We start from the raw sequence: 20,148 nt of genomic DNA on the forward strand, positions 1-20,148 counted from the left end.
AAGAGCAGGAGCTGTCTTCTCTCAGATCAATAGCTTGTGACAGACCATGTATTTTAACTGAGGTTATTTTAGCCAAATACTAAGCCGACTTCAGAAATCACTTTAGGTAAGAAAAAGAGAAGAGCTCCTCTGAGAATTGGTGGGCTTATTCCATATAGTGCAATCTTTTTCTCTTTAAGATGTCATTATTCACTCATATCGCAAACATTGAAGGAGCACCAAACATGCAGAGCCCGACTGATATTATCCAGGATCATGCCTAGTTTATTCTTGTCTCAAAGGCTCCATTTAAGTGCTTCTGTAAGCAAACCTCAAAAGAATGAGAAAGAGGGAAGTCAGTTCGGGGCCGCATCATCATCATCCAGGATGCAGAAGTCCCGTGTTTAGATTCTGCTGAGCCAGTCATTAAAATTCTCATGCCTCAGTTGCGCGACCTAGAACACGGGTCTTCCGTGAGAGGCACCATGGACTGTCTTTCTCCTCTGTGTTTTCTTGAGCAAGTATTGAGAAAGCGAAGCATGATGTTGTGAGGGGCAAGTTTGCAGTATCGTCTGCACCTGGAGGAACGGAGTGGGCGGCTTTGAGTGGGGACATGGAGCCGAGGCTCTTGGGCGTTCTGTCCTCTTGCCTTTCTGATGACTAACCAGGGGGCCTCTTCTTATTTGAAACCCAGAAGCATTGAGATTGTTTACATGATAAAACCGACTGGTTTTTGAGGTTGGTCTGTAAAAGGTCTGAAACTGGTGGGAGAGATTGACACGGAGTTGTGCGTGCAGTGGTCAGCAGGATTTTGAACTATTCCCTGCAACCTTGACCTCTAACCTCACTCTCTCAGACCCTCACACACAGGGTCACGTTAGGGTGTCCACACCCCGTTTGCCTGCCTCTTCCTCCTGGTCCTTGGCTTCCCGTGACTGGCTCTTTCCCGGGATGGATCAGTGGAAGGGGACGCAAAGGAAGGCAACCACTATGTGCATCCGGCAGAAAAGCTTTTAAGAGATTTGGTGATTACGGACTTGTGTTCAGCACTCGGCTGTAACCACGGGACCTACCCCCCGTCCCCCCTATTGGGACTGCACTTTGTTCAGTAGCGACAGGACCTCAGGCCAGTTGTATAAGCGCTGTGTGCCTCCATGGGGTTTTGTAAGGACTGAGTGACAGGTTACATGTCACATGCCAGAATGTGGGCATGAGAGCGTTAGGCTGGAGCAGAGAGCCCAGGCGGCTCAGGGCTCAGGCAGGTGAGTGCATGACTGAGTCATCGGTAGCAGGGGTGGAATCTGCACCCCCTGATTTTTTTAACTCCTTCTCTGTAGGCATTCAGGCTAGGCTGCTTCCCAGGCAGGGTCCTCGAACCTACCCACTGGTAGTAGGAATTATAGCAAGGGCACTCTCTCAGATTGTCCAAAACAAGAAATCAAACCTAAACTAACTTTCACTTGAATTACATATTTGATATCCCAGGAATTCCATGACATTACATTTTATTTACTCTTATTTTATTTTATGCTCCTAAAAGATACTTTTGTCAACAAATCAACAAATTATAAAAAGGTCTTTGTTACGTTATATATTCCATTTTTTCCCTGAGAAATGAAACACTGTAAGTATGTCTTTGGGCCCAAACTGGGTCTTTGGATATTTGGACAATGGCTGCCTGGTTCCTGAGAAATCTTATGAATCTTTTCTCTACTGAGGAGAACACTGACTTTTTTTTTCCTTCCTTCTTTTCCTTGGCTATCCATCTATCTATACATCCTATCATCTGTCTATCTATCCATCCACCCGTCTATCCATCTGTCCAGCCGTCTATCTGTCCATCTGTCTATCTATCGGTCTGTCCACCCATCCATCTTCTATCCATCTGTCCATCCATTCATTGTGTTTGGAAAGCACCTTGGCAATACATTCAAGATTAGTAAAAATATTTATACATTTCTGCTCATTCCAGGGAATTTTTTATAAGAATCTAAAAATTGAAAATATCTGAAGCTAGGGAAGTAATTAAATACAAATAGATGACATATGTAGCCATGAACAGTTACGAAGACAATAGTAATATGGAGATATGTATGATGTTACCTTAAACAAACACAGAAGAATACAATATTACACTTGAATTAGCAACTGTCAGCATCATCTCTGTGTATTGAGAAGGCCAGGAAGTGCTCACTGCACTTTGCAAATAGCTCCTCTGGTTGGGTGGGGAAAACTTTGTATATTATTTTTCATGGTAATGATTTCCATAATTGCTGTTTCAAGGCCCCTTATTCAATAATTTTAATCAGATTTTTAAGAATTCAGCATTACGTTCCAAAGAGATTAGACTTCCTCCAGCAATGAATATGGAGGAGCCACAAACAGGTCTGCAAGTGCTTGGAAGGGCAAACACGTGCACACAGAAAGCATCCTGTTGCTCTGCTTATGTCAGGTTTTCTTACTTTTTATGTCTTTATTAGTTTAATTACTAATCTACTTGTTTTAATTACTTATTTAAATTGCTAAATTAACATTTAAATAAAAAGTCTTCTTGTTTCTTTAATTTATGCTCCCCTTTGATTTTATATAATCACTAGACTGTAGAATTTGAATTTTTATCTGTCTCTAAAAATTAATGAATTCTGACTCCTCACAGAGAGGGACATAATTACAAATATTATTAGACCCATTCCAGAATCAAGAGGAATAATAGATTCCTGGTGCGGTGTGAGGAACTCCAGAATTTGTTGGCGATCAGAACTGGAGACCACTTTTTTTTTTTCCTTTTTTCCTTCGTTCGCTAGGCTTGACTTTCACAATTATTAGTTTTCACTTCATTCTGTTTCATTTAATTTCCATCAAGGGCTTCATGTGCCTGTGGTCTCATGTTTGGAGGAGGAAGAAGCCCACCTGCCTGAGCTGTTCCTGTCTGTCCTCCGTAGAGCCCTGGGTGCGGGCTCAGGATGCAGGGCTCCCACAGGTGGGCTCCCGCAGGTGGGAGGGAGCCCCAGCCCCTGGCTGGTGGACCCACCCCCCCACTTCACCTGCTCTTATCCTCCTGCTCTGGGGGACACATGCCCCCAGCAGACCAGCGGCTGGACCAGAGCAGGCTCTCATGGCCAGCAGGCATTGCCAACCCGAGGCTGGCTGCACTGAGCACCTAAGTACAAACCAGGAAGGGGAAATGGCCTTGTTTTTGTGTATAGTTGAGAAAGCAAAAACTGATGCCCCGAAAGCCCACTGAACTGTTTTGTTTGACCCACAGAGTGGTTTCTACAAACTGGAAATCCAGGTCTCTGGCTTCTCTTGAAAAAATAGGAGTATCTGGCCACAGCGGGCTTCATGTTCTCGCAGACAGAAGATGTTGGCTGGTGATGGGGTAGCAGCTGCCCATCCCCCACAGAGGCTACACTCACTGACTTCTAGCCAGACTGGCCTCTGAGTTGCAAACCCCCTGAGTCCAGGAACAAAGGGATGGCCTCCAAAGTCACTGTCTTTTGCAAGAACATTGCCAAAAGCTGGGGTTCACACTCTGTCTATTCTGTATTTTTTCTGTGTCTGCAGGGTTCTGTCCATCTTTTCTTTTTACCCCTTGTGTCTCAGATGCTTTCTTTTTGTTCCTCTTTTCTTTCTTTTCACTCTTCCTTTTATTTCTATTTCTCTTATTAAAAGAACAGAAAAGAAAAACATTTTCCACTTATTCTTATTGTAATATTTATTTCATAGGCTACTCTGTTCTTAATTTTTAAAGTACGTGAGGAAAATATTTTATACCTATGTCTTTAAAAGACTTGAAAAGAAAGTAGCAGCTTCGGGGCACCTGGGTGGCTCAGTTGGTTAAGCGACTGCCTTCAGCTCAGGTCATGATCCTGGAGTCCCGGGATCGAGTCCCGCATCGGGCTCCCTGCTCAGCAGGGAGTCTGCTTCTCCCTCTGACCCTCCCCCGTCTCATGCTCTCTCTATCTCATTGTCTCTCTCAAATAAATAAATAAAATCTTAAAAAAAAAAAAAAAAAGAAAGTAGCAGCTTCATTTTTCTGGCCCCCCACCTGCTGTCCTATGCAGATTAAGGGTGGCCTGATGCAGCGCTTCCATCACATCTGTGCTCTGTCATTAGACATTAAACAAGTGTGTCCTCTGAGCAAGGCCCTGGGCTAGACCAGGTGGGTGGGTGGGTGTGTGGAGGCAAGGATTTGCTGGAAACGGAAAGCGATGGGAGTTTTGAGGACAGGCCTGTGTGCTATAGGAAAATAAAGCTGGACCAACGTGAGGGAGGTTGGGAGGAGGGAAAGATTGCAGGCAAGGAGCGCCTGGGACTGCTTCTGGCCCTGGTGAAGCAGAAGGAGGTCCTGGTGAAGGCAGTGACTAGGGAAACCAGGAGGGATGACTCTAAGTCCTGAGACAGAAGCAAAATTGAGTCTGGGCTGCATTTCATGTGCGGGCAGATGAGGTTGCAGCAACAGGCTGTGCTGTGTGGGGCGCAGGCGCAGATCTCACTTGCCCCCAGTCCGGAGGCGTAAGGGGCCGTGGAGTGGAAAACCGGGGCTCCCTCGAGGAAGAGGGCGCTGCAAGGTGCTGTAGGGTGAATGAAATAAGAAGGGATATTTGAGTACTTACAATGCAAACACTACGCACATCTTCTTTATTTAACTGAAATCCTGTGAGCGGCAGTTACTTTATAGTCTTCTTACTTTACAGATGATAAAACAGGTTTATAGAGGCTAAAATATCTTTTTCTGAGTCACGTAGCTGGTAGCTGAGAGTCTCTAGGGCTGAACTTGGCTTTGTTGAATTCCGCCAAGCTACCTCATTTCTAGGTCGCATCCGGGGTGGCTGCAGCCAGCGGCCCAGGACCCAGGAGGGTGCCTCAGCCTTGGGCATATGGTTCCCCCCCAGGTCCGTGAGCCCACTTCTGCAGGTCCTGGTGGCCACTGCACATTGCCCTGAAATAAAGCTTATGCATGCAAAATACTGAGTCAGGCGAGCCTAACGCAAGACCTCCTGGTGTTTGCAGGTGGAATCACCTCTTTTCAAGGTGAGAGACTCTGCTCGGTGGCAGGTACCCTCTGCTCTGTAGCAGCTGCATTTTCACGCTTCTTCTGGCTTTTAGAACTGGTGTGGGACTGCTACCTGCTTCTGTCCAACTCCAAATGCAATGCTTTTTAGGTGCATCAAGGGCCCGGATGCAGAGGGTGGCTGCCATCCCCTCGAGGACTGCCAGGCCCACACGGGCCCTCCTTCCTTGTGGGCTGGGAAGGGCGGCTTCCGACCCCCATCTCTCCGAGCCCCCCGGGGGTTGCACACAGTGTCCTCCTAACTCGTTTAATCTTTTCAATGTCTGGCTTTGGTTTTATCATAACTAATCTTGTTTATTTCGTTCTCATTTTCCTTTATGAGGAGATTTGCACAAGACAGCCCATGGATATATTTATGCTTCCTGCTCTTCATTTCCTTCCCATTACGTGATAATTTGGGGCATTCTATCATTCTATATCTCTTTCTTTCACTAATGGCCACCTTTCCTTCCCTGCATTTCTAATCACATATATATTTATCTATTACATGAAAACAATGTACACCAGCCCTTTAGGTAAGTGTCTCACCAGAAACATGCCTACAATTTTATACGTGTGGGGTTGTCATATATGTAGACTGATATTTTTTAAAGTCAGGATAATGTTATTAAAAATTGTGTTAGTGATTATGATTAAATAGCCCCAAATAATGCAAAATGTAGACTGCACACCAACCTCACCAGCGAGTTAGGTGCAAACATTATAGATGGAATATTGGCGAGTCGAGCTCACTCATGTATCAGAATCATAATGTGCTCCGAATCAGGTACTCGTGGCAACAGCATTTAAATATCAAGAAATCAATCAACAAAACCCATTACAACTACAAAATAACAGAAAATCCTTATGATTACATCACAAGACCCAAAAAACGTACCTGGTAAAGCTTATCAGCAACTTCTAATAAAATTTCTGGGTACGATGAGAGTGAAAACCTGCTTAAATATGATAAAAATCATTTACCATAAGCCATCTAGAAGTGAAACCCATTCTCAATGGCGAACAGTGAAACCATTTCAATTATAGTCAGGCCAGAGTACTCAGCATCACTATTCATATTTAATGTGTTCTTGGAGATAGCAGGAAATGCAATACACAAGCAAACTAAGAGATGGGGAGAGGAGCTAGAAAATGGAAGAAAAAGGTCTCTCTTTTCCTGGTAACATGATTCTATCCCTAGAAAATCTAAAAGATGTTAGTTTAAACAAGCTGCAATTAATAAGAAAAAAACTTCCATATGGCTGAATACAAGAAATACATAAATAAATCAATAGCTCTCTCTTCATGAACATAAGTACCTAGAAGTGTGAATAGTCCATTCACTGTATGAACAAAAACTATAGAGTCCTATGTTAAATCTAAGAACAGTGTAAGATTTAAAGCAAACTATAAGATCTTTTTGAATATTTGAACAAATCTAAGGGTATAATGTAATCTTAGATAAGAAGATAAAATTAAATATGCTAAATCTCTTAAAATTGATATCAGACTTTAATACAATCCTAATTAGAACTATGGAAGAAATTTAATGTTAAACATTTGATAAAATATCTTAATTGCCATACACAAGAGTAAACACCTGAATGAAGCCATAAAAACTTTTAAACGTATGGTAACGTGTATTCGTTTGCCTGATTCAAAACACACAAGAAAGAATTGCACTCAGCTCAGGAACAGTAACAGCTAACACTTTTGAGTATTTGTGATGCACCAAGCATTGGAATGACTTCATTGAATTTTCACATCCACCATGAGGCACAGATATTATCTCCATTTTACAGAGGCACAGAGAGGGTAAGAAATTTTCTGTATTTCACATAGTAAGTGGTATAAGCAGCATACACATCACAGACGTTTTGAATCCATGCTATAAGCTCAAAACCCTCCACGTTCATAGGGGAATAGCACGGAGAGGGGTGCAAGACTACAGAATTCAGATGGACGTTCCAGTGTCAGGGAGTATTTGATACATCGGGGGAATCGATGGCATAATTAGAAAACAGCACCAGGGGCGCCTGGGTGGCTCAATCATTTAAGCGTCCACCTTTGGCTCAGGTCATGATCCCAGGGTCCTGGGATCGAGTACCGCATCGGGCCCCCCGCTCAGCGGGAAGCCTGCTTCTCCTTCTCCCACTCCCCCCTTTCATGCTCTGTCTCTTTCACTCGCTCTCAAATAAATAAATAAAATCTAAAAAAAAAGAAAAGAAAAACTACGCTATCTACAAGGAGATAATGTTAGATTTCACAAATATACGAAATTAAATTCCACTTGGAGTAAAGGTTTAATGTTAGAAAGAAAACTCATTGCTTGGTTTAGCACAAAAGAGAGAAAATTTCCAAAGTACGAATTCCAGAAGCTGTAAAAAAAAAGAGCCTTATTTAACTTCCATAGAAATGTCTTAAATTTTAAAAGTTAAAAGACAAAATCAGTAGACAAATAGCAGACAATATTTGCAGTCCAGGGAACAAATGAAAGGCTAGTATCTACAGACTACAAAGACTTCTTCCAAATGATCAGGAAAGGACAAAGAATCTGGTCGAAAATGGGCAGAAATATTTCAAGAATTGACCTCAGGCAAACCTGAAACCACAGCTCGCTTTGCTTGGGAGATTTATCCTGATTCAAATAGTCTTGGAGCAGATGTTCAGGAATGTGCTAGCATTGGATGTGGTTTTGCATCCATTATTTGCACCTGGTGAAAGGGTGGAACTATGCCTACAATTTACAGTCATCGGTGGCTTGGGGGCTACGATGGTCAGAAGTGCATGAAACCATTCCTAAGAATGACAATGATGGGCTTCTCAAAAGAGCATAACAAAATCCTCACTGTCTCAGCTTATCACTAGCAGCTGACCCTTTCTCAAGGAATGTGACCCATACTGATTTCTAATGGTAGAAAGTCACATTCTTTGCTGGTTTCTGTTGGTCTTATCTTTATACCAGTAACATCATGGCCGCTATTATAACAACTAGGATTATATGTGGGTATAGCCATTCATTTATTCAGCAAACATTTACGGAGCATCTCTTACGTGCTAGTCCCTGTTAGGCACTGGGAATACAGGTATAACAAAACAGACTACACTTCTCTTCTTGACGTTTGGTCCTGGCCATGGGAATTTAAGATGATCAGAATTATCCTCCTAAAATAAACAACCTTAAAGCAGGACAACATAGGAGGGAAACAACAATTTTCATACTTTGGACAATAGGCAGTTCACAGCTGTGATCCCTTAGAGAAGGAAAACAAATTAAATGAGCTCAGCCGTCACCTGAGCATTCTGCATAAAGGTTATTGCTGGACTTCACCAAGAGGAAAAACTCAAGGCTTCCATCTTGCTGAGTCAAGAAGACAGACCAGAGTTTGGGGCGGGGGGAGGAGAAAATGGCTACAGCTTATATGACAGAGCCCAAGAAGGGGAAGCTACCCAGAGAATGTTCAAAAAATCTGCATAGTGTTCCCTTTGAGACTTGGGTTGATTATTGATCCTTATACATAAGGAGTGAAACACTGCAAGTCAGGATAAAATAAAGTTTCAAGTGAAGAACGATTATCAGACCTGTAAGGTGAAAAATTCCCAGAGTTCATGCACTGCCAAGAATCATTTCAGTTTCTCCAAGCAACAAGACATTAACACCCTGGAAGAGCAACCCCTTGGGGGCAAAGGACAGTTAGCCCTAAAATGATGGCTATTATAGAACAACCTTTAAAACATCTTAAAGACACACTTTGAAAGAATGGAGTTAATCCCCACATAATTAACTGCCTGTCATAAAAAGTCCAGCATTCTTTGGAGAAACATGAAAAATCCAAGAGAAAATTCAAAATATCTCATGTTCATTTTTTTAAAAATTACTGTATAAACAAAGAAGCAGGAAATGTGACCTATAATAAGGAGAAAAATTAGTCAATAGAAACAGACCCACAAATAAAGAGATAATAGAGTTAGTAGAAAAACATATTAAAACTGCCATGACAAATGTGTTCCAGATGCTCAAAGATATAAAGAAAATCATGAGCATTATGATAATAAAAATTAAAGATTATAAAATACCCTAATAAAGTTTCTAGAGATTAAAAATGAAATATAAAAATTTAAAAAAATCTCTAGATTAACAACAGACTGGACATTACAGGGAAGCCAAGGGAGAAACCCTGAACTTTAACTGAAAGCAATAGACAGTTTCCAAAAAGGGCACCTGGGTGGCTCAGTTGGTTAAGCGTCTGCCTTTGGCTCAGGTCATGATCCCAGGGTCCTGGGATCGAGTTCTGCACCGGGCTCCCTACTCAGTGCAGAGCCTGCTTCTCCCTCGTCCCTCACCTTGCTTGTGCTCTCTTGCTCTCTCTTTCTCTCTCAAATAAATAAATAAAGTCTTTTAAAAAAAAGTCTCCAAAATGAGGAACTGATAGGCGAAAAAGTATTTAAACAAAATTTGTACTGCACCTCAGTGACTTGTTAGACAACACAAAATGGGCAAATACAGCTGTTACTAAAGCCCTAGAAAGAGAAGACAAGAGAAACTTTTGAAGAATAATGACTGAACTTTTTAAATTTGATACCAGAACTCAATAAATCTCAAGCAAAATAGACATAAATAAAACCACACCAAAGCATAGGATAATCAGGTTACTGAACACTAGTGAAAAGGAGAACGTTTTCATGGCAGCTAAGAAAAGAGACATATTATGTACAGAAAAACAAAGAACAGTGACAGCACACTCCTTACCAGACATTTTGCAAGTCAGAGGACAGTGGAATGGCAGCTTTAAAGCCCTGGGAAAAAAATAAAAGTGTCAATGTAGAATTCTACATGCAACAAAAATATCTTTCAACACTAAAGGTAAAATAAAGAAACTGGAAACAAAATCTGAGCATGTTCATTGGCCACACACTAGCACTATGAGAAATTGAAAGGAAGTTCTTTGAAGTAAGAAAGATTATACCAGCTGAAAATTTGGATCTACATAATGGAAGGAGGAATGCCAGGAATGGTACATATGGTCAACATGTAGCTAAGCTTTTGGTGGAAACTTAAAGAAAATGAATTAACTAGTCCTGAAAAAACACATCTGTCTTTTTATAAAAGGGTCCATTAAATAATGTGGTGAAACTAGCCAGCTCCTTTTAATGTAAACTTATATAAGACTTCTAATTCTTTTTTCCAATGCTACATGTTGACTAAGACACAAACATACACACATAAAATCTTTGGAATGTGTTAGGATTCTCTTGAGCAGGACACACAGGAGGAGCAATCTGATACAATATGGGGTGGGAGGTAACTACAATATAAAGAAAAGGTTTTCTATATCATTATGTCCGTAAGTTCCCCCTATTACTCCTAGAGGATTCAAAGGTTAGTTTTAAAAAGGAAGACCCAATTATAAGCCTTCTATGATATGTACTTTCAATATAAAGACATAGGTTAAAATTAAATGGATGTAAAAAGATATTCTCTCCAAACACTACCTAAAGGAAAGCTGGAATGGTTATATTAATATCAAAGTAGACTACAGAAGAGCCCTTATTACCAGAAATAAAAATAAATATTTCATAATGAGAAAGGAGTCAGTTCTTCAAGAAGGCATAAGAATCCTGAAGGCGGGGCACGTGATGTGATGAGCACCGGGTGTTATGCGCAACTGATGAATTACTGAACTCCACATCTGAAACTCATGATGTACGATACGTTAGCTCATTGAACTTAAATAAAAAATTTCTTTAAAAATTAAAAAAAAATTCTGAAGGTCTATGTCACCAGCGATAGAGCTATAAGATTTAAAGCGATAACTGGTTGAACCGAAACCAAAAATGGACAAATCTACAATTAAAGTTGGAGATTCCAACAGTCCTCTCTGAATACTTGATAGAACATGTAGGAAAAAAGACCAGTGCAGACAGCAAAGTGTTGAAAACACTGTTAGCCAACGACCTGCCTGACATCTGTAGATCACACCACTCACTAATAGCAAGGAGCACATGCATTATGCATGCACATGGAATATTCACCAAAACTGATAAAGTCTGGGCCACTAAACAAGTCTCAACATATCTCAAATGCTGAAAATTATACAAAAGATAGGCTCTAACAAATACATAATTAAACTAGAAATGAACAACAGAAAAATATCTGGAATGTAGACTGATGATTAAAGATTAAACAACCTGCTTTTAAGGGACAAATCGGCCAAAGAAGAAATCAGATGGAAATTAGATAATATTGTGAAATGAAGGAAAATTAGGATTGTATAATATCAAAATTTATGGTGTGCAGGTAGGCAGCACTTACAGGGAAATGTATAGCTTTAAGTGCTCATATTATTAGATTTAAGTTTTCACCTTAAGAAACTAGAAGAAAAAAGAGAAATTAAACATAATTACACAGAAGAAAGGCAATAAAGAGAAGAAATCAATTGTATGGGAAAGAAAAAATAGTGGAAAAAACAAAAAAAGGACACCACCAAAGCTGGTTTTTGGAAAAGAGCAATAAAATTGATCAAGAACAAAGATAAAGGACAAAAAATCAATAATAGGAACAGAGGAAGGTCCATCAGTACAGGTTTGGAAAAAATAATGGAAAATAGGGGCGCCTGGGTGGCTCAGTCCGTTAAGCGACTGCCTTCGGCTCAGGTCATGATCCTGGAGTCCCGGGATCGAGTCCCGCATCGGCTCCCTGCTCGGCGGGGAGTCTGCTTCTCCCTCTGGCCCTCCCCCCTCTCATGAGCTCTCTCTCTCTCTCATTCTGTCTCAAATAAATAAATAAAATCTTTTAAAAAAAATAAAAATAATGGAAAATATTAGTAATAGCCTTATATCAATAAATTTGACAATGAAATGAAAATAAATGGAACGAAATGAAAAAGTCCTTGAAAGATAACAAATTATCACAGTTCACAGAAAATGAAATAGGTAGCCTCAATAGTCCTACATCAATATAAAAAATTGAATTAATAGGCAAAAAGCTCCACATCTGGAAAACTCGAGGTGCAAATGACTTCACAGGTGAATTCAGTGTTTAAGAAAAACATTACATCAGTTCTGTGCAAACTTACAAAACAAACACTTCCCAAGTCATTTATTAGGTTAGCACTGCCCCCAAATAACCAGATGAGGTTATTAGCAGAAAAGAAAACCACAGACTAATTTCCCGCATGAACACAGGTACAAAAAACATCCACAAAATAGCAAATCCAGTCCAGCAATATATAAAAGGCTAATACATCATGGCCAAATAGAGTTTATCCAAGGAATGCAAGTTTGCTTCAACATTTGAACATCAAACAATGTAATTTACCATTTCGACAGACTAAAAAGAGCAAAACAACATAATCATCTCAGTAAATACAGAAAAAGCATTTGAGATTATTCAACACTCATTATAAAACTCAACATCCATTATAAAAATTCTGAGCAAACTGGAAATAGACAGGAACGTCTTCACTGGATAACAGACATCTGCAAAAACACCTTCCACTAATCCACCAAACAGTGAGGAGTGAACGCCTTCTCCCTCAGATCGGGGGAAAGGTGAGGTGCCCACCCTCGTGACTTCTGCTGGGCATCGTCCTGGCGGTTCTCTAGAGTGTAATTAGGCCATAAAAAGAAGCAGTAATGCATCCAGTTAGGAAAGGAAGAAAAAGAACTCTTTAGTCAGAGAAAATATGATTACATAGAAAATTCTAAAGAATCTACAAAAAAAAAAATTGCTAGAACAATTAATGAAATTTAGCAGGGTTGCAGAGCATAAGGTTCGGGGTACCAAGATTAATTCTATTTCTGTCTGTTAGCAATAAACAATTGAATATTGAGACATGTATATTTTATATATACAAAACATCAGTAATACCAAATACTTTGGGATACATTTAACAAAATATGGGCAAGAGCTATACCCTGGAAACTACAAAGCATCGCTGAGAGAAATTAAAGATTTCTTTTAAAATCTCTCCTATCAAGGAGCTTACATTCTAGTGAAGGGGACGAGCACTAGATAAATAAGTTAAATGTACGTTATTGTAATATGATTAAGCCTAGGAAAATAAGGGAAGAGGGTAAGGAAACGTCAGAGGCAGACTACTGAAATTTCTAGATGTCATGGCCACTGAAGAGAGGCAAGGCCTCACTTAGGAGGCTTTTGAGAAGAAAGCTGACAGGTGACCATCTCAAGCATTTCAGGCAGGAGCAAGACCATCACAAGGACCACGAGGCCAGCATGTACCCGGCTTGCTCTGGGAAGATGTGGACAGCAGTGTGGCTGGGGTGAGGGGGCCAAGGGGCCATACTTGGAGATGGGGACCGAGAGTTGATGGGGACTAGGCAGCAGGCCTACTGCTCAGTGGGAACTTTGACATTCAGTCCACGTGTGATGGAAGCTGAGGGGGTGTGAGTGGGGGGGGCGGGGTGATGATTCCTGTACAGAGAGGGCTCTGACCCAAGGGGCTAGAATAGACTGCAGGGGGCAAAGTCAGAGCCTGGGAGACAGCTGGAAGCTCACTGCAATGGCCCAAGAAGAAGGATGCATGCTTAGACCAGGAGGAGCTGGGGGGTGGGGACTGTTCTGAATAGACTTTGATGGAAGACCCTCAGCAGTTTCTGCTTGGCTAGATGTCAGGTGTGTGAGACAGAAGAGAAAGGAGAACCAGGAACTTGACCAGAGCAGCTGAGTGGGTGGGGTTGCCGTGTTGGAGATGAGGAGGACTGTCCCTGGGGCTGGAGGGAGAGGGGATAGGATGTGAGAGGCTCTGTTTTATCCCTGTTACAATGAGACACCCACCTGACATTCAGGTGGAGACGCCAGGGAGGCAGTGGAGCCTAAGCTCAAGGTCAGGTCCAGCCGGATTCGGGGGGGTGGGGGGTGAGGTCTGGGACACGTGGCAGTTGAAATCCTCAGCAGGTACCTGGTTTTCACAGCCACGAGGCTGGATGGTATCACCTACAATGTGATTTCTGATCGAAAAGCAAAGAAGCCCAATTATTAATGTTGGTTAGTCCAGCATTCAGAGGTCAGGGAAAAGAAGGGAGCCAGCAGAGGTGCAGGAAGAGAAACCTCAGGGAAGAGTGAGGAGAAAACCAGGTGTGCATCCTGGAAGCCAAGTGGACACAGGGTTTTGAGGAGGAGAAGGTGATCGGTGTGCCAAGAGGAGAGCTGAGAAATCATCACGGCATGAAGCCCGTTAGGGTCTGGTAACGTTGAGAAGAGGAGTTTGGGTTGAGTGGGGATGAAAACATGGTAGGAGTGAACTTCAGAAAAACATAGGAGAAAACTCAGAGCATAGCAAGTACCTTCAAGGAGATATGGATGCAGTTTTCTGAAGATAAAATCCACATTGCCCAAAACATACCCAGTGAGGATCGAATGTGCCCGTCACGGGGAAGTATTAACTGAGCTCTCAGTGAGGCACCAGCGTCCATGCATCAGAAGGTCAAAGCCCAAATACAGATCAGTGCTTCCTGCTGCCCGAGAAGGGAGAAAGTATGCATTCATTCATCAGTAGTGAGAGTATTAATTCCAAAAACATTTTTTAACTTTTTTTTAAAGATTTTATTTATTTATTTGACAGAGAGAGACACAGCAAGAGAGAGAGCACAAGCAGGGGGAGTGGGAGAGGGAGAAGCAGGCTTCCCGCTGAGCAGGGAGCCCGATGCGGGGCTCGATCCCAGGACCCCGGGGTCATGACCTGAGCCAAAGGCAGATGCTTAACTAGTGAGCCACCCAGGCGCCCATCCAAAAACATTTTTGAAAAGCAATTTGACAATATCTATTTGCATTTTTTAAAAAAACTTGAAAATCACCAATCCTACCCTTAGATATCTGTCCCATAAAAAATTGTTAAAAGCTCACACCCACCAGTAAAGAAACATGGAGGAGGATTTTATTACAACGTTGCGTATCATGACCACCCTGGACACACAGGACAGCCCATCCTCATCACTCAACAGCTTCTGTGTTTGCGGGCTCGCCAGTGTGCTAAAATGTGTTTGTGGCATCTAGATGAACGTTCCCAGGGCTTTTGCAGTCATTCCCAGGCGTGTGTATAGTGGCAAAAACATTGGAGTTCCCGAGCTCACACTGTGAACAAGTGTTTTTTAGTGGGTGTGGCCTAGGGAGTGCCATGTTTTCCACGTTTTTGTGGTTTTTTCTTGGAGATCATGTTGTTTGGAATGGTCCCCGAGGATAGTACCGAAGTGCCGGGTAATGATCCGAAATGCAAGAAGGCTGTGACGTGTCTTACGGAGGAAACCCGCGTTAGGTGAGCTGCGTCCAGGCACGAGTTACACTGCCGTCCCTTTGAGTTCCGTGTGAATGCATCGGCAGCACGTATTCAATAAGATGCCTTTAAACAGAAGCACGCGTAGGACAGGGTTATGTGTTGACTGGTTGACAAGAGGATTGTGACCAGAGCCTCGCTGAAACCTAGCCCTGCATTTCCCCTAGGAAATGCTTCAGTATTCTCTAACTCGGGGTTTGTGGACACTTCCCAGAACATAACTCCCATGAATACCAAGAATCTTCTGGAACTACCCTTTAGTAAGGACTGAGTGTGTAAATCAAGGTGTATCCAAACCACAGAATACTATGCAAGCTCTAAAGATCAGCAATCCAGGCTAAACCGATTGTTGCAGGGAAAACCCAAGTGAGAGATGGGTGAGCTGCAATGTCACTTTTCGCTGTGGTTACACATCCGTATGTTTGCACGTGGCCATAGGATTGTCAGTAGGGTGGCCCGCACCAGGCTGATGGAGAGGGCTCTTCCAAGTGGGCGTTGGGGGTCTGCCCATCAGGGTGAGCGCAGCCAAGGAGGTGGGGGAAATTAAAGGGAGACAGGATTTTTGATGATGTCGTTTATGTAAAAATGCCTGTGTCCCATGAAGACATTTGAAGGAAGACGCACGGTTAGTTGTCTGCACACTGACCAAATTGTGGGTCGGTGTCTATGATGGCTTAAAAGCGAGGTAGAAAATAACGTGTAGAATGTGATTCTCTTTTAGGAACCAGTCTGCTTAATGTAAGCTTTTAAGCGTACGAATGAGCAAGCGAACCCATGTTTAAAGATACAGAGAGGGGGCGCCTGGGTGGCTCAGTCATTAAGCGTCTGCCTTCGGCTCAGGTCATGATCCCAGGGTCCTGGGATCGAGCCCCGCATCGGGCTCCCTGCTCGGAGGGAAGTCCACTTCTCCCTCTCCCACTCCCCCTGCTTGTGTTCCCTCTCTCGCTGTGTCTCTCTCTGTCAAATAAATAAATAAAATCTTTAAAAAATAAAATAAAAAATAAAGATACAGAGAGGATGGGAGTCTTGTGGGGAAGGGATTACTGGTTTTCATCTTTACTTCCACTGATTTGTTTCCATAGATACCATAAGTATTGCTTTGCTGCAACTTGAAAAAAAAAAACGAATAAAACGTGAAAAAGTATCAACTACCTGAATATTATTCAGCAAAGAAAGGATATTGCCATCTTTAATACAGTTTAGCGAGTTCACTGCATACAAATTTTATTAGCAGGTTTTGAAAACGGCACCAGCAAGCACAGATTCCCTACAAGATTCTGAGCTGTGTTATTTAACGCTGTAAAATCCTTTGTTTTGTTTTTTTTCTTTTAGGAATCATTAAGAGCCATCCGATATGAAATATCTCCAGATAAGGAGTACGCTCTGTTTTCATACAATGTGGAGCCAGTGAGTACCGCTCTTTTCTATTTAAAAAAAAAAAAGTTTCTCTCTTTTGAGACCTTATTGAGTATTTTCCCTTGATCATTCATTCATTCTTAGTGATCTTGGAATCCTGAAAACAGTGGGTGAGTCCTGAATTAGTCTCTTTTTATGCCACACTGCCACCTAGGAGAGAAGACAGGTATAAAAATCCCTTTGGCAGGGGAAAAAAAAAAATCAGTCCTTTTAGGGGTAAATTCACAGGATTTTCCTGAGGGAGAGGGTGAGAAGTTGTCTTTTTATAAAGATTTATCTTACCCTTTTGTGCCGTCATTTTTCTTCCCATTTTCTCAATCATACCATAAATTTTATCCTGAGAACAAAAAGCAACGGCCAGGTTCTCCCTAAACTAGAATAAAATGTTAATTATCTCCTAGCCATTGTAGTATTCTAGAGAAGACTTGAAATATCACTTTCATTATATAAATCCCTGTTTTTAGCACTTCATCTGAGTCTCCCATAAAACTGCACCAGGATTTTCCATAAAATCTCACCCTAGGCTTTAGCAGCAGCCTAAAACTAGCTCTTTTTTTTTTCTTTTTGTCTCTTAACAGCCTCATATTTTAAAATTCATCTCGGCTCTTTAATTTTAAATGAGCTAGAAGGTGAAATTTATTTGTGTAAGTGTAGCAGATGTTCAGCTTACAAGAGATTAGCAACTTTAGAAATGTGCATTTGTGGAACTTTATTCTCCGGCAAGTAAAAGATAGAATTCCTCTGCCTTTCCAGTTCTTCTGAGACCATTTTGTCCAGAGTTTTGTGACGCTTCTGTGAGCTCTAAGGGTACCTGCATTGTCATTCCAGCCTGGATGGCTTCCTGGTGGGTTGAGAGGCTCTTGCCCCGGCAAGGGGAGAACAGGCTTGTGGCGTTCATCCCACGGGAGCAGCTGAGAGATTGGTGTACATGGAGATCCAAGTCCAATCCTAGGATTTTTAGCATTTCTTGTAAGAGTTATTTGACGACTGAATTATTTATTGGAGATTTCCATTTTTTCCCTCGAAATGTAGATCTTTTAAAAAAAAGCACCCTATCTTCACTTTTCCATTTTCTGATTTTTTTAATGTCCATTACATAAAAGTTTTCATTTTTCCCACCCACATTCTGTGGAACAGCTGGTCATCTTTATCTACTGGATTGGGGATGGCTAGCGGAGTGGGCATGGTAAAAGGCAACTTTTAGCCTTGGGATGCTACATGTCGTACGCCCACCCCTGCACTCACCTCTTTAAGCTTCAAGCGCATGGATATATGATATACATGGATCACAGAGTACTTCGGTCCTTTCACAGAAACTACCAAAAATGTAATCTCTACACTTGAATAAGAGAAAAAAACTCAGTAGATACTTGAAGGACTTTCATAGGGATGGGGTAATGGCTTTGTCCTGGGTTTCTCCGGGAAACACAGCCAACACCCAAGTGAGAAAAGCATAGAAAGACAGATTTCAGGTCATCTTGCTCTAGAGCATCTTTTAACAATAGGAGCATCCCTACAATGGGAGATTCCTGCTTCTGGAAGCCTTCAGAACAAAGTCTTGTATTTGTTCTCCCAAATCTTGCAGAAGAGATTCTCCCATCTGCTCAATGGGAGCATGTGGGCTCATCAATGATTCAGTGGTTCTGTGCGTGGTAGACTTCCCCACCACTTTTCCTTGGTCTTTCCCAATGCTCCTTCTGCAAGAGTGCCCTGGGCCCCCATTCCAAGGGATGGCTGTTTCACGAAATGTGAGTCTTTGCCATGTAGAACACAGGTGATAAACAGGCACCTTGAAAGAACCCTTTCTCACCACGCAGCATCCGTTTGCCTTTGGAGTAGGATTGTGTTGTTTCCTCAACTGAGGAAAAATGTAAGACATTTAGAGTGGATTTAGTGAACAACAAAAATAATTCGAGTGTTGAAAATGTGTGTGCTACATAAAAAAATCTGTGGAAATGGATACTTTAAACTTGACTCAGAGGAGCAACCCTCCCTGGTTTCAAGTAGTGAGCAGTCCCCATTGTAGGACTACGCAAGGGTTCTGCTCTGCGGGAAACGTTAGTCCTCTAATGGGGTCTCCACCAACGACACTTGGAGTTAGGAGGTATTAGGAATAACTGCCTAACTGGATAAACTGAGTTGCAGATACTTTCAGAAAAGTGGGTGGGTTGCAAGGGAAGGGTCTAGGTCTCTAATACTGGAGAAAGTGCAATGAACTGAGACTCCCTACTTTGTTTTTAGTGTCAATATAATTATCCCTGGATATTCTAAAAAAAAAAAAGTTTCCATATTCAAATACATGTAAGAACTTTAAATAAAATTAAATAAGTTTCTTTAGTGCAGGATGTTTTGAAACTTCTTTATATTCTCGTGAGGGTTATATAGTATTTCCCAAATGGGTACTACAATATGTGATTCCTATCTAATGTTAAGGAAACTAGACTTCTGTCTTTGGATCCATGTTTATCACATTCCTGTTTGTGTGCTTCAGAGGCAGCCAGGATACCTCCTTTCTAGGAACTAACTCAACTTTTCATTGAAAAGGCGATCATAAAAAAGTACTTTTGTATGAACCAACTGTCCAATTACAAGGCATCTCTCATGTAATAGAATAAATATTTCATTTGCAATAAAATGTCAGTATATTGGGTTACAGCTTCACCCCAAAAATCCAAATATTGCACATTCCCTTCCAACCACTACTTTTCCCTGCTGCCTGCCCACAGTGGACTGCAAGTCAGATGGCCCCAGACTCAAGTTCAGTCCGCTGCCTCTTTTGAGCCCAGCCTTTCACCTTAAAAAGGGGTCAGGGACGCCTGGGTGGCTGAGTCAGTTAAGCGTCTGCCTTCAGCTCAGGTCATGATCCCAAGGCCCTGGGATGGAGTCCTGCATCGGGCTCTCTGCTCAGCAGGGAGTCTGCTTCTCCCTCTGCCTGCCGCTCCCCCTGCTTGTGTGCTCTCTCTTGCTCTCTCTCTCTGACAAACAAAGAAACAAAAACAAAGGGTCAGTGGGTATCCAGCTGTGCTGCCTGGGGGACCGACTGTGACAGCACATGGGAAGCACTTACCTGGCAAGCTACAGGTGCCCCGACAACAGTGTCCCTCTTCCAGGGCTTGGACACAGGGCTCTTTCCTCAGGAAGATTCGAGCTTCTTCCATGGTGATGTCTCCAGTTACTCTTTTATTTAAAAAACAAAACAAAACAAAACTGGGCAGTAATGAGGGCAAAAGAGATATGCTACTTACATCACAGACCCTGCACCATAGTTGTGGAAGCATGCAAACCAGGCCACATGGCACTGCCAAGAGGAGTTTCATGAGCATCAAACAAAAGGATTTGGCCCGTTTAGGTGGACCCTTTCATTTCATTTGCAATAAAATGTCAGTATATTGGGTTACAGCTTCACCC

At 42.0% G+C, this 20,148-nt stretch overlaps 1 protein-coding gene across 1 annotated transcript in view; it reads left to right on the plus strand.

The window, feature by feature from the left end:
- Nucleotides 1–20,148, plus strand: part of DPP6 (dipeptidyl peptidase like 6) — a 694,644-nt gene that overhangs the window by 416,671 nt on the left and 257,825 nt on the right. The window contains exon 5 of the mRNA XM_021692851.2: nt 16,657–16,731. Within this exon, the coding sequence (XP_021548526.1) occupies nt 16,657–16,731 (75 nt within the window). The remainder of the gene's footprint in view (nt 1–16,656; nt 16,732–20,148) is intronic.

The sequence above is a fragment of the Neomonachus schauinslandi genome, chromosome 12 (genome assembly GCF_002201575.2).
Source record: "Neomonachus schauinslandi chromosome 12, ASM220157v2, whole genome shotgun sequence".
NCBI classification, from domain to species: Eukaryota; Metazoa; Chordata; class Mammalia; order Carnivora; family Phocidae; genus Neomonachus; species Neomonachus schauinslandi.